At 46.2% G+C, this 12,305-nt stretch overlaps 1 protein-coding gene across 1 annotated transcript in view; it reads left to right on the top strand.

The window, feature by feature from the left end:
* Positions 1-3,108: 3,108 nt before the first annotated feature.
* The window catches only part of RETREG1 (reticulophagy regulator 1), a 125,734-nt gene continuing 116,537 nt past the window's right edge, over positions 3,109-12,305 (top strand). Inside the window, exon 1 of the mRNA XM_068535169.1 lies at positions 3,109-3,509. Coding sequence (XP_068391270.1) covers positions 3,187-3,509 — 323 coding nt within the window. The 5' untranslated portion in view covers positions 3,109-3,186. The remainder of the gene's footprint in view (positions 3,510-12,305) is intronic.

Below are 12,305 nucleotides of genomic sequence, written 5' to 3'. Positions count from 1 at the left end.
ACATGGATGTACGGCTCCTTCATTTAAGGACCTCCTGTAGGAGTCTAATATGAAACATTTTAGGGAAAAAAAGAAACCAATATTGGGGCATTTCCCTCTTGTTCAGGGCTTAGCTTGGTGTTGCCTATGTGACCTCCTAGAGTGGGAATTAATTATTCATTGTTTTTCTCTCCTATTACAAGCTTTCTAGCTACTTTTGGAAGAGAAAAGCGAGTGGCCTCTTTTAAGAGTTCCTGTGTGCATTTTGGTTTTCTTTGCCTGAGCTGTTATTTTCTGAACTGTCGCTTAGATTCAGTGGCTATAACTATTTCTCTCTCTCGCTCTCCTTTTTTTTTTTTCCCTCTGACACATACCCATTTTCCTTGTTTTCCTCGGATCTATATTTTCAAATCGTCTAGCTCATTAGTGTTAATCACTCTGTCCCCAGGACACAGAGATGCAAAATTCAGAAGAGACTCTTAAACGGTAAGGTTACCCACAGGGGTTTTAAACGTGACATGTTGTTGAAACGAGGGGACAACGTTTATTTTAAGCATCATTAGCATTATTTTTACGTAGTCTTAGCACTGATTACATTATTCACACATCACAAAGATAATTAGACAAAGAAAAAACACACGGTAGCACCCATTTATGTGTCTAGGCCAGTGTCTAGTCCTGTGACATTATCTGCTGGTAGATTAGAGGTCAGAGGTGAAAAAGACAGATTAGAGCAATCAGTCCAGTTTTTTTGTGCAAAACAGTGTTGGGTAGCATTTTACTTTAAGAGGGAAGGAAAAGATTTCACAGAGCTGTGAGTAGGGAGCTTCATCATTAAACGGAGAGAAGTGCTGCAAACCACATGTAGCAACTGAAGTTGAGCTTTTATGTGTCTTGGTTGTCAACAGCTTTTACTATCTCAACCTATCCTGACAACAATAATGAGAATTCCGGGGAGAAGGAGGAACGTGTAGAATCTTGCAGACGTGTTTCTGAAAGCATATCATGCTGTTTTGGACAATGGGGATATCGGGTTCCTCACCTCCTCTGCCCTGCAATTCTTCCCTCCAGCTGTGGAGTCTAGAGACGAATCTCCAAATATCGCAACCCCTGGGCTGTATCCAGTGCTAAGCAAAGGCCAGGTGACACAATAAAGCATCCTTTATCTTTCAAAAGCTCCTGCACTAGGACCAAGAGAGGGGACAACACCCGGGGAAAGATGGTCTTTCTTTTGTGGAAAAAAAATACCGGGATTGTTTCCACATTGCTGTTTCATGCCTCCCTGGCCACTCTCTACCGGGTTGTCGCGATTCTTTTCAAAGACAAGTCAGAAACGTGAGACTCTGCGTTGCCGGCAGGTCAAAAACCAAACTTCCCTCTACTAGTGGATCAGTCGAGGCCTTGGTGATCTCTTGCAAATATACATAAGGAACCGTGACCTCCACCTGCAAGTCCGTAACTTCACTCGTGTTGATTTCCTGACAGAAATGACTGCCTCCCCTTCCCAACCTCCACTTTACTTCCTTACAATTCAGGGCAGATGCCGTCTATTCCAAAACGCCCCTTGAAACCTGACTCCTCCTCCCTGTCCCTAATTTTGGACGCACGATTTAAGTAAGGATTCTTAGCCCTGAGTGATTATTTCTGTCACAGCAGTTATCACGATTGTCACCGGCCTGTCCTAGGACTGTGAACTTCCTATGTGTGGAAGCCCTATCCACAGAGCTGAGCAATATGTTGGGCACATAGTAGGTGCTCAATAAACCTCTGAGTGAACTAGGAATACACCCTCTTGAGGTATAACCTACATACAGGAAAGTGCACACATCTGCAATGTACTGATCAGTGAATTGCTACATATGTGTACACAGAGGTATAAACATATATCATGACCCCCAGAGGAACACTATAGAACATTCTCCAGAGGCTCCCTGGAAACAACAGGCTTTAATTGCTCTGGGAATGAGCCCCATCCATCCTATGAAAGAAGGCTGGTTGCCAGTAGTGAACTCCAAGAGGATGTAAGATGCTCTGATTCATCACAGGTAGAACGCTCTGGATGGGGAAGGGACATTTTATTCTAGAGAAAAGTGGCAACGGGGATTAAAGAACAGAACCTTTAAAAAATGCAAATGTTGAAAAGGGAGCATAAACATTTACCTTTCTTCCCTCCCCCCCCCCCCCCCCGCCCCCACTCACCCGGAAGCACCAGAGCCAGTGAGGCCCCGGAAGGAAGGTCTCAGGACTCCCTGCCACGCCCTCACAGCGCATTACCCGTCCTGATACCTGTTGTGACCAGAGTGACTCTGAATGACCGCAGTCAAGGCTGCCCAAACCTGTGTGACACACGCAAGGGGTCCTGCTTCTCAGCTCCCCGCTCACCTGTGCCTCCCACGGACCAGCAGCGTGCGTTCTTGAGCCAGATGACGCTGCCCGCAGGTCGGAGAGGAAGCCCCCGGACCCCTTCCCCATCACTGCGGCCTGGCTTTCCTGACTTGTGAAGCCAGAGGGCCAGACGCTCGTGAACTGACCCAAAATGTTTTTTTTTTTTTCCTTCCTTTCTCAATCCAACCTTTATATCATCACGTTATTCGCAGAGTACTAAAGACCTATGCTATGGGTGTGCAATCTGTCCCTGCAAGGGCACTGGGCCTGCGAGGGGGCGGGGGGCGTCGGGTCGCTGGCGGCGGAAATGCGCTGCCGGGGGAGGGGCGCCCGTCACGCCCGGTAAGGCTGCGGGCTGGGCGATCGGTGGCCCTGGCTTGAGAAAGTGAGGATTCCAGTTGATTCCGCCCGTGGCCCTGACTCCCTTTTATATAAGTGGCCGGGCGGCGGTCCTCTACTGCGCCGTCCCCCGCAGCTGGAAGGGAAAAGGCGGTCACGCTCCCTCGGTCCCGGGCGGGGCCCCCGCTACCCCCGGGACGCCGCCCCGCTCGCACGCCGGGGCGGCTGGGGGAGGCCGCCCGGCCCCTCGCCGCCCCGCCCCGCCCCGCCCCGCCCCGCCCCGCCCCGCCCCGCGCGAACTGGGCCGCACCCACTTCCCCCGGGAGGCGTCCCGCCGCGGCCGGGGCTGACGTCACAAGGCACCCAGCCGCCGGCGCCCCGCGGTGCGCGCCCCGCGCCGGGACCCGCCGCGCTCTCGGCGCGACACCTAGGCGCGCCCGCGCGCGTGCCCGTGCCCGTCCCCGCCCGCCAGCGCCGCCGAAGATGGCGAGCCCGGCGCCCCCGGAGCCCGCCGAGCAGGGATGCCCGGCTCCCGCAGCCGCCGAGCAGGCGCCCCCGCCGCCCCCGCCGCCGCCGCCGCCGCCCCGGGCTCCCCGCGAGGAGCAGGAGGGGGGAGCGCAGGAGGAAGGGGCGGCGGCGGGCGCGGGCCGGCAGGTGGAGGAGGCCGCCGGCGGGGTGGCCGCCGCGGTGACCTGGCTGCTGGGGGAGCCCGTGCTGTGGCTGGGCTGCCGCGCCGACGAGCTCCTGAGCTGGAAGAGGCCGCTGCGCAGCCTGCTCGCCTTCGTCGGGGCCAACCTGCTGTTCTGGTGAGAGCTCGGGGTGGGTGGGGACGCCGGGGAGGGCAGGTGACCTTGGGGCGCTCGGGGGCGGGCGGAGGGCGCGCCCAGGGCCGGGGGGGGGGAGGTGCACGCCGGACCCCGCGGAGGAAGGTGTCAGCCCTGGCCCACTTTCTCGGCCACCTTTCTCAAACAGGTAGACACACACTTCAACTTTCCTCCAGACCCACCTCCCTGTAAACAGTTGTCATCCTCCGTGTGTGTATGCAGCCTCGCGGGAGAGGTGGTGGGCTCACCCCCACGCACCTGGACCGACAGGTGTGCCCTGAGTGCACTTGGCCTTCGCTTTCCGAAACTCGCAGGTCTTGACCTGCTCGCCCAAAGCCTGCCAGACCACAAACACTTGAACGTGCATTCGTTCTTGCACCCAGAGCGGGCCTATCTGGACCAGCTTAGCTACACGCGCAAGACTGAGCCTGTCTCCATCAGCCACCTGAGATGGGCACTGAATGATTTGTTTTTCCGTTCCCTGGAGGGTTGGGTTTACTGTCTTTACTCCTTGATGAGAAAACAGGCGGCAAACAGGTGGATTAGGTACATCGCCGTGCCCCGCAGGTGTGCAGTGTGGAAAACAGTGGTATTTTTAGCTGAAGAACAGAGAGAATACACAGGAATGTTCTGTGAAAAGCCCCTGATCAACAGGTTTGTCTCTTCAAAAAGCACCCTTCACCCCTAAACACAGGGAAGTGTGTGGCTCCTTCATTGAAGGACGTGCCCTGTCGTCTGTTACCAGTCTGATGGAGGGTGGAGAAAAACCTTCTTTGTCTGCACCTGTGTCCTCATAACAAGCATGACCCACACAGTGCAGAATAAGCAGAGCTTCAGCAGAGGATACTTGTTACAGGACATAGATTTCTTAAGCTTAAAGTGAGGAAATAAATGACCGAAACATACACAGCCTGCCACTTTCTAGGTTAGCTCCTTTAACCTGAAGGTTTTTCTGCAGATCTGTGCTAGCCCTGGTTTTTCTCCTGAAATGAGCTGTTTCTTTCTTTCTTTTTTATTATTTATTTTTTTGGCTGCGTTGGGTCTTTGTTGCTGCGCGCGGGGGCTACTCTTCGTTGTGGTGTGCAGGCTTCTCATTGCGGTGGCTTCTCTTGTTGCGGAGCACGGGCTCTAGGCGCGTGGGCTTCAGTAGTTGTGGTGCACGGGCTCAGTAGTTGTGGCTCATGGGCTCTAGAGCGCAGGCTCAGTAGTTGTGGTGCACGGGCTTAGTTGCTCTGAGGCATGTGGGATCTTCCCGGACCAGGGCTCGAGCCCGTGTCCCCTGCATTGACGGGTGGATTCTTAACCACTGCGCCACCAGGGAAGCCCGAGCTCTTTCTTATTAGACTCCTGAACGTGAATTAACCGCACTTTGGGTCTCTTAGCTATCAGTGTTTCTAGAGTATATTCCGTAGTTCTGCAACCTGTTATGAAGTTACAGTGGCCACTCAAAAGAAGGACAATATAGTATCTGATGCTAGATTGGGCAACAGTCCCATAGTCTTAGGGCTGGGTCTCTCTCATTTTACCAATGAGGTAAAATTCTCTTTCTTAATTTTAAATTTTATTTATTAAAAAAAATAGCCAATAGCCTCAGAGTTCAAAAGTTTAAAGGTACAAAAGGTTAAACACTCTGTAAATCGTTTTCCCATGCCTGTCTCTGGCTACCCACTTTCCTACCAGAAGCAATCAACGTTACGAGTTTCCTGTGTATCTTTCCAGACAGTGCATATTTCAGCAAATACAAAATATTCTACGCAAATTGTGGAATACTATCTGGACTATTTTTCCTCTTAGTGTACTTTGGCGATCACTTCCTTGTTCTTTTCCAGCTGCACAGAATTCCACTATATGGATGTCACGGATTAACCAGTCTCCTGCTGATGGACTAAGATTGTTTCCAACTTTTGCTATGACAGCATTATAGCTAATGGCCTAAACATGCATTATTTTGCATATAAGCAAGTATTGCTGTAGGATGAATTGCCGGAAGTGGAATTGTTGCGTCAGAGGGGATGTGCACTTGTAGTTTTGATGGCTATCACTGTTATTATTGCACTTCCCTGGAGTTCTACCAATTTATACTCAAACCAGCAGTGCGTGTGACTGCCTGTTTCTTTATATACCCTTGCCTAACAGCATTTTATTAAACTTTTTGATTTGCAGATCTGATAGGTGAAAAAGGCTATTGCATTTCTCTGAGACTGAGCATTTTTTTCTCACATTCAAGAGCCATTATAATTATCTTTTCTTTGCATTATCTGTTTACAAATAACTTTTGCCCATATTTTTAATTGAGCCATTGGGCTTTTCCCTGCTGATTTGTAGGGGCTCTTTTTTAAAAGAAAATAAATTTATTTATTTATTTATGGCTTCGTTGGGTCTTTGCTGCTGCGTGCGGGGGCTACTCTTCGTTGTGGTGCGCGGGCTTCTCATTGCGGTGGCTTCTCTTGTTGCGGAGCACGGGCTCTAGGTGTGTGGGCTTCAGTAGCTGTGGCCACGGGATTAGTTGCTCCGCGGCATGTGGGATCTTCCCTGACCAGGGCTCGAACCCGTGTCCCCTGCATTGGCAGGCGGATTCTTAACCACTGCGCCACCAGGGAAGTCCCAGCAGCTCTTTTCATATTAAGAACTTTAGCCTAATTTCTGTAACATGAGTGGCAAACATTTTTTCTGTGATGTATTCTTAATATCTATTGAAAATAATGATTTTTGCATAAAATAATTGAAAGGCATATTTGGTATTATTCGGGAGCGATGTTTTTCATCCATATATTTTTTAATAAGTCTAATGGCGAGGCAAACAATGGCCAGGCATTCAGTCTAGTTATAGCTTCCTGTTTATCTGTTTTATTTCTTTTCCTGTTTGGAGAATTTACATTCCATTTGTATATTTTCTTGGACAGAAACATGACAGTCCTGCCTTTTAAATTTGAAATACTTGTTAATTGGAATTTCTGACCCATTTATTAATTTTATTAAAATGTTGTTTTTTTCCTCATTGTTGCTTTTGAGGTTAAAATATTTTTCAAGGACTTTGTTTTCTCTAAATAGTGTATTTCTTATCAAGTGATCTCAAATTATGTGACACTCTAACACTGTGTCCCAAGGACTCTAAAGCTCTGGATTTTTTTTACATTTACTAATTGTTTTATTTTCAGTAGTGCAAATTGAATACAACCTAAATGACAGAACATAAGACAGTGGTTTCATAAATTGAAGTAGTATATCTAATGAATAGATCATGCAGTGAGCAAAATGGTAATTAAGTATACTGCATAATATAAAGCTTTGTATTTTTTATTAAAAAATACCCAAAAAGATCAATGTTAGAAGCATAAGAAACCCAAATCTTGTCACTTTTCTTGATGTTATTTTTGGGGAAATGAACTTTTTAAATGCATATTTTTGATTGTTTAGTACCTGGTACCAGCACTAGCGTTCAGGATTTTGAGCCTGGGTTCAGAAGCTCTAACATTTATTACCTGCCCATTATCTGCAAGATTTTAGTGCTGTGCGCTGAAAGCACAAAAGCTGAGACTTGGCCATAACAAATGGGTATAACTCAAGGCTGAATGGAGCGAGTGTGGTAAAGAGTCAGAGACGGGATCATTCGTTTTGATGCAGTTTTTTGCGGGGAGGTGGCATCCTGACTAGAAGGGACTGTGGGGTCTTCATAAGGAGATCACGCTCGAGTCAGATTTGGATGGACAGGAATGATTTGGGTAGATCTAGTATATGGTCGACAGCTTTCCAGTCCTAAGGAATTGTACTTAATGTTTCAATCAATATATTCAACTGATGCAATGCCACATGAGTTGGTGGAGAAAAGTAGGGGAGATGAGAGTGGCTGTGTGTTTCGGAGACACATCTGGGGGCAGTGGTTGCCTCAAGTGTCACACTTTGTGTTTGGACCTGTTTTCTCTATAGGCAATGGGGACCCAAAAATGCCTTGTAAAAGTGCCCATGAATATTTTAATGGGCAAGTAAGTTGTGGTACATTTATTCCTACCATAAAATAACATATAGAACAATGAAAATAAACTACAGCTATAGGCAACAACACAGATGAATTTTACAAACGTAATTTTGGGCAAAAAAAAAAAAAAAAGCACACAATATATACAGAATGATTCGGTTTTTTGAAAACTATGCAAAACTAAACAGTATTGATCAGGGATATATTGATAGAAGACAGTCTTATCTGCAAAATCAAGAGAGTGGTTATCCCTGGGAGGAGGGAGAAGGTTTGATGACAGAGGGCACGTGGAAGGTTTTGGAGTACAGGCAGTGTTGTGTTTTTTGACTTCAGTGGTGGAAGTTACCTGGTGTTCAAGTTATAATTATTTTAAAACTATGAGTGTGTGTGTGCATTCTTATCTTTGATATATTTTTTGAAAAATACTAAAATACTAAATAATGCTTAAAAAAATTGGTATTCACTCAGAGCTCAGAGGAGTTTGATAAAATGCAGACCATATAGCACCTGTCTCAAGAAGCAGGGTTTCCACAACCTGAAATAGATCGCACAACAGTCTTATAGTCCTAGGGTTGGGTCTCTCATTTTACCAATGAGGGACATGTTTGTGAATTCTTTTTCTTAATTTTAAATTTTATTTATTAAAGAATGGTCAGTACAGCCTCACAGTGCAAAAGTTTAAAAGTATAAAATGGTAAACAGTTTGAAAGGCTCTTTCCAACGCCTGTCACTGGCTACCTGTCTCCTTCCAGGGGCAACCAGTGACACCAGTTTTTAGCACGCCATCAAATAGAATGAACCCAGTGAAACAGAAAATACCCATTTGCTTTTGTTTTTAAAGAATTAGCTGCTTGCGGTATACTGTCAATAAAACGCACACACTCTAAGTGAACAGTCAAATGTAAACGCCCATGGAACCACAATGGCAATCAAGATCTAGAACATTCCATCACTCCTAAAGATTACTTTGGCTTCCTTTCCCACCCGTAGCCACCCCGGGGATTGATCTGTTTTCTGTCCCTATAGATTAGATTTGTCTTTGTTAAAGTTTCATATAAATGATACCTTGCAATATGATGTTTTTGTGCCTGGCTTTGCTTACCCAGCATAAAGCTTTGCGATTCATCCCTGTTGTGTATATCAGTTGTTTGTTTCTCGTTACTGTTGACTAGTCTGCCACTTTGGGGATATACCTCAATTTGTTTATCCATTTGCTAGTTGATGTTCTTTGGGGTTGTTTTCACGGTTGGCTATTATGAATAAAGCTATTGAAAAAATTCAGGCACAAATCTTTGTGTGAAATGTCTGGTTTTGGTGAGAGGAGTGTGGCAAGCTCTGGCCATGCTTTGTATGGCCACGTGGCAGTTGCGTTGGGTAGCAAGGGCTGGAGGATTATGTCTGTCTTCTTGGTCTCCTTGCTGGTCATGATACTGAAACTGAATGCCACACACAGTGCAGCCTGGAAAGCTGCTCGGATGTGATTTAGTCTTGAACCCGCAGTTGGAGACCATGCATGCAGAGAAATCTATGCTGGGCCTCTTTCCTCAGAGCATCTGGCACTACATGATGACATTACCCTCCACTTGTATAAATAGTTCAACTGCAAGAAACTGATTAGCCTGAGGTGAGGACACAAGGGCATGCCCTGCAGGAGACCTTGGGTCCTCTAACTTTTGCCGTATTTCAGGCTGGGCACCTGTGCAGTCTGGAATGCCCAGGACCCACTTAGAGTCCTTGGAGGCCTGTCCTCTAGAGTTGGTTTGGAAGGTTGCAGGGTCCAGCTCCCACTTGATGTCAAGAGCCCCTCTATGCCATCGCTGACGGATTGGGCCAGCTTGCATTAGAGCAGTGCCCCTCAAAGAGCGATCTCTTACTGGCATCATCGTGGCCATCACCTGGGCGCTTGTAGAGATGCAAATCGTGGGCTCCACCCCACACATATGAGCCAGAATCCCTGGGGTGGGGCCGGAGCATCTGAATTTTCTCCAGCTCACCAGGTGAGTCGAGCGTGAGAATCACTGCATTTGAGCACTTTCTGGGATCATGAACTCTCTTCTCCATAAGGCAGCATTTCCACTGCTGGACAATTCTGACTAGCAAATATTTTTCCTATACTGAGTTAAGCTCACCTCTTTGTTATCTCTACAGCTGCCCAAGATCCAGGCTCCCTCCCCAGGACAGTCCTTTGTCTGTTTCAAGATTTGTTCTGTTCTCCATTTCTTCTTTCCCCCAGGTGAGAAATCCTGGGCTCCTTGCACTCACCAGACTCTTCTGAACATGCTTCAGTTTGTACGTATTCCTCCTCAGATGCAGCATTCTGAGATGATGTGACCAATGGGTACTTTTCCCCATCTTCCTGGACAGCATCCTCCTCTTCACATGGCCTGAGATAGAATTTCTTTATTCTACTTGATAGTAACTCCTTTGACAGCCACTACTATTAATGATTGCTGCTGCCATCAAACTATACCTGCGTATATAACTATATACGCAGGTATAGTTCGTCAAACAACAACTAGTAAAATTATTAAGGATGCTCACATTTAGCACCTCATTTAAATCTTACAGCAACCAGTGAGGCAGGTATTATTCCCTTTTTACACAAGAGGAAACAGGCCCATAGAAGTTAATTGAGTTATTAACGATGACTTTAACCTGTACTATTCAATAGAATATTTGCAGTGATGGAAATAGTTTACGTTTGTACTGTCTGGTATGGTAGCAAGTAGCCTATTGTGGTTATTGAGCTTATGACATGTGGCTAGTGTGACTCAGGAACTGTATTGTTAATTTTCTTGAACTTAAACTTCAGTTCAAATAGCTGCATGTGGTTAGTGGCTACCCATATTCAGTAGCACAGTCCTAACCTGGGTCACGGGCCTGGGTGATGAAGCCATGTCCTTTTCTACAAGTTCAGTGTTTCTTTCTGTTTTTTTTTTTTTTTTTTAAAAAAAACTCTACTACTCTAAGGAATAATAGAAGACAGATATGGGAACCAACAATTAGGGCTTACATTTTTCAGTGTTACAGAATTTCACTTAATAGTTTCAGCATGGGGTGAAAATAATTATGTTGGGAGAGGGTTGGTTCTGCATTGAGAGGGATCTTTTTTTAGCCTGTTAGCGAGTCTAGTTCACGTCCCTCGCCTTATCTCGGCTCCATCTGGGCATCAGGAGCCGTGGAAGAGTGTCTGTTCCAGACCCACATGGTGTTGGGTCCATGGGGTATACCAGAAGTCCCAGGTCTGCACTTGGCTCTGAGAGCTTACTCTCTGCTTTAGGAGACATGGCTGGTTCAGTGAATTGATTGAAACAATACGCCACGCTTCTAAACTGTATGCCACAGTTTCTAGGGCTTTACAGTTTAGGAATAGTGGATATCAGAGGGGTTTGGAATAGTTGATGAAATCTCTGTGCGATTTATTGTATGTATAGGCCTAGCAGAGAAGGTGTAACTATAAAAGTAAGGTTAACAGTGAGGGCTTTCCACGTGGGACAAACCCAGGTATAAATGGAGGACGTGCACTGGATGTTGTCAGTCTGGGGAGACTCACCTGCCTCAGGCTGAGGGTACATTCTGGGGAGCAGGAAAGAGAAATTATTATTCTTGTATGCATGGAACCAGCATGGGATCTGAAACCCTGTAGATGCTCAAAAAGGTTTAGTGAACTGGATTGGACTAAAGGGTATTCCCCTAGCCTGGATAGGGCAGGGCTGGCTTAAGGAAGGTCTTGCAAAATAGAAAGGCTTCAGGTCATTGAAAATAGTTGTGGACGTTTTTTATATTCAGTAAATGATTCTTGAGTAGTGGCCTCATGTGCTTATTCTTAGACCCAGGAAATCTTTCACGAGTTCCCATGTAAGGCTGTTCTCTAGGCCTTGGTCCTTTAGCACCAGGAACTGCTGGTTGAGGACCTAAGAAATGGGGCTGTTTTTACCAGATTAATGCTCGTTCTAGAAACCCATCAGGTTTTCTTCTCTAGTGTAATAACCACAAAGCTCATCTTTAGTGATCTTGCACAGTTTTATGGTTATACCTATTTGGGTAATAACTTTCCCTCAGCTTCTTTTTGCTGCTGTTTTTCCTTCTTATCCTGTTGTGCGTGAATGTTTTTAAGCTGCCTGACTGATCGAAATGAGTACAAATAAATGAGGTGTATCGTTATCACTAGCTGCTGGGAATGCAGACACATTCTGACCCCTGGTAAGAGGCACAGATTAGTAAGCAAGTAATTCTCAGGTTATGCTGCGAGCACTAAATTATCATACATGGGCCAAGATGAGCAAGTAGGATTTCCTTAGGCAGTAAATGGGGGTGTGGAGATTGGGGAAAAGACAGGATAATCAGTATGTAAAAAGTGGAAGAGAACTAATACATATTGAGTAGCTATTATGTGCTAGGTACTCAGTTAACTGATGGAAGCTTGAACAGGGTACACAGTAGCACTCATAACTATTCATTTATATATAGAGAGAGGGGAAGGGAAGGGGAGGGGAGGGGAGGGGTGGGACAGGTATTTTATGTTCTAGAGGGAATATCCACAGGTGAGTTTGGAAAGAGAAACATTGGGGTCAGTTTCTGAAGAGTTTACTATTGGATTGTGCTAAGGAATTCGGACTATATCAAATAAACAGTCTCTGTCTATTACTTTTATGTAAGTGCCATCATATATATACTGTCACATAGCCATAGTCCCTTTCTTTTAAGACCTCCATTCAAAACTTCAACAAATATTTATTGTCTACTACATGCTGACACTGTTCTTGGTGCTAGAGATGTAACAGTGGACAAGAAAGCATGAG

The sequence above is a fragment of the Eschrichtius robustus genome, chromosome 2 (assembly GCF_028021215.1).
Source record: "Eschrichtius robustus isolate mEscRob2 chromosome 2, mEscRob2.pri, whole genome shotgun sequence".
Taxonomy (NCBI): Eukaryota; Metazoa; Chordata; class Mammalia; order Artiodactyla; family Eschrichtiidae; genus Eschrichtius; species Eschrichtius robustus.
This window is presented reverse-complemented; position numbering and strand designations above follow the sequence as displayed.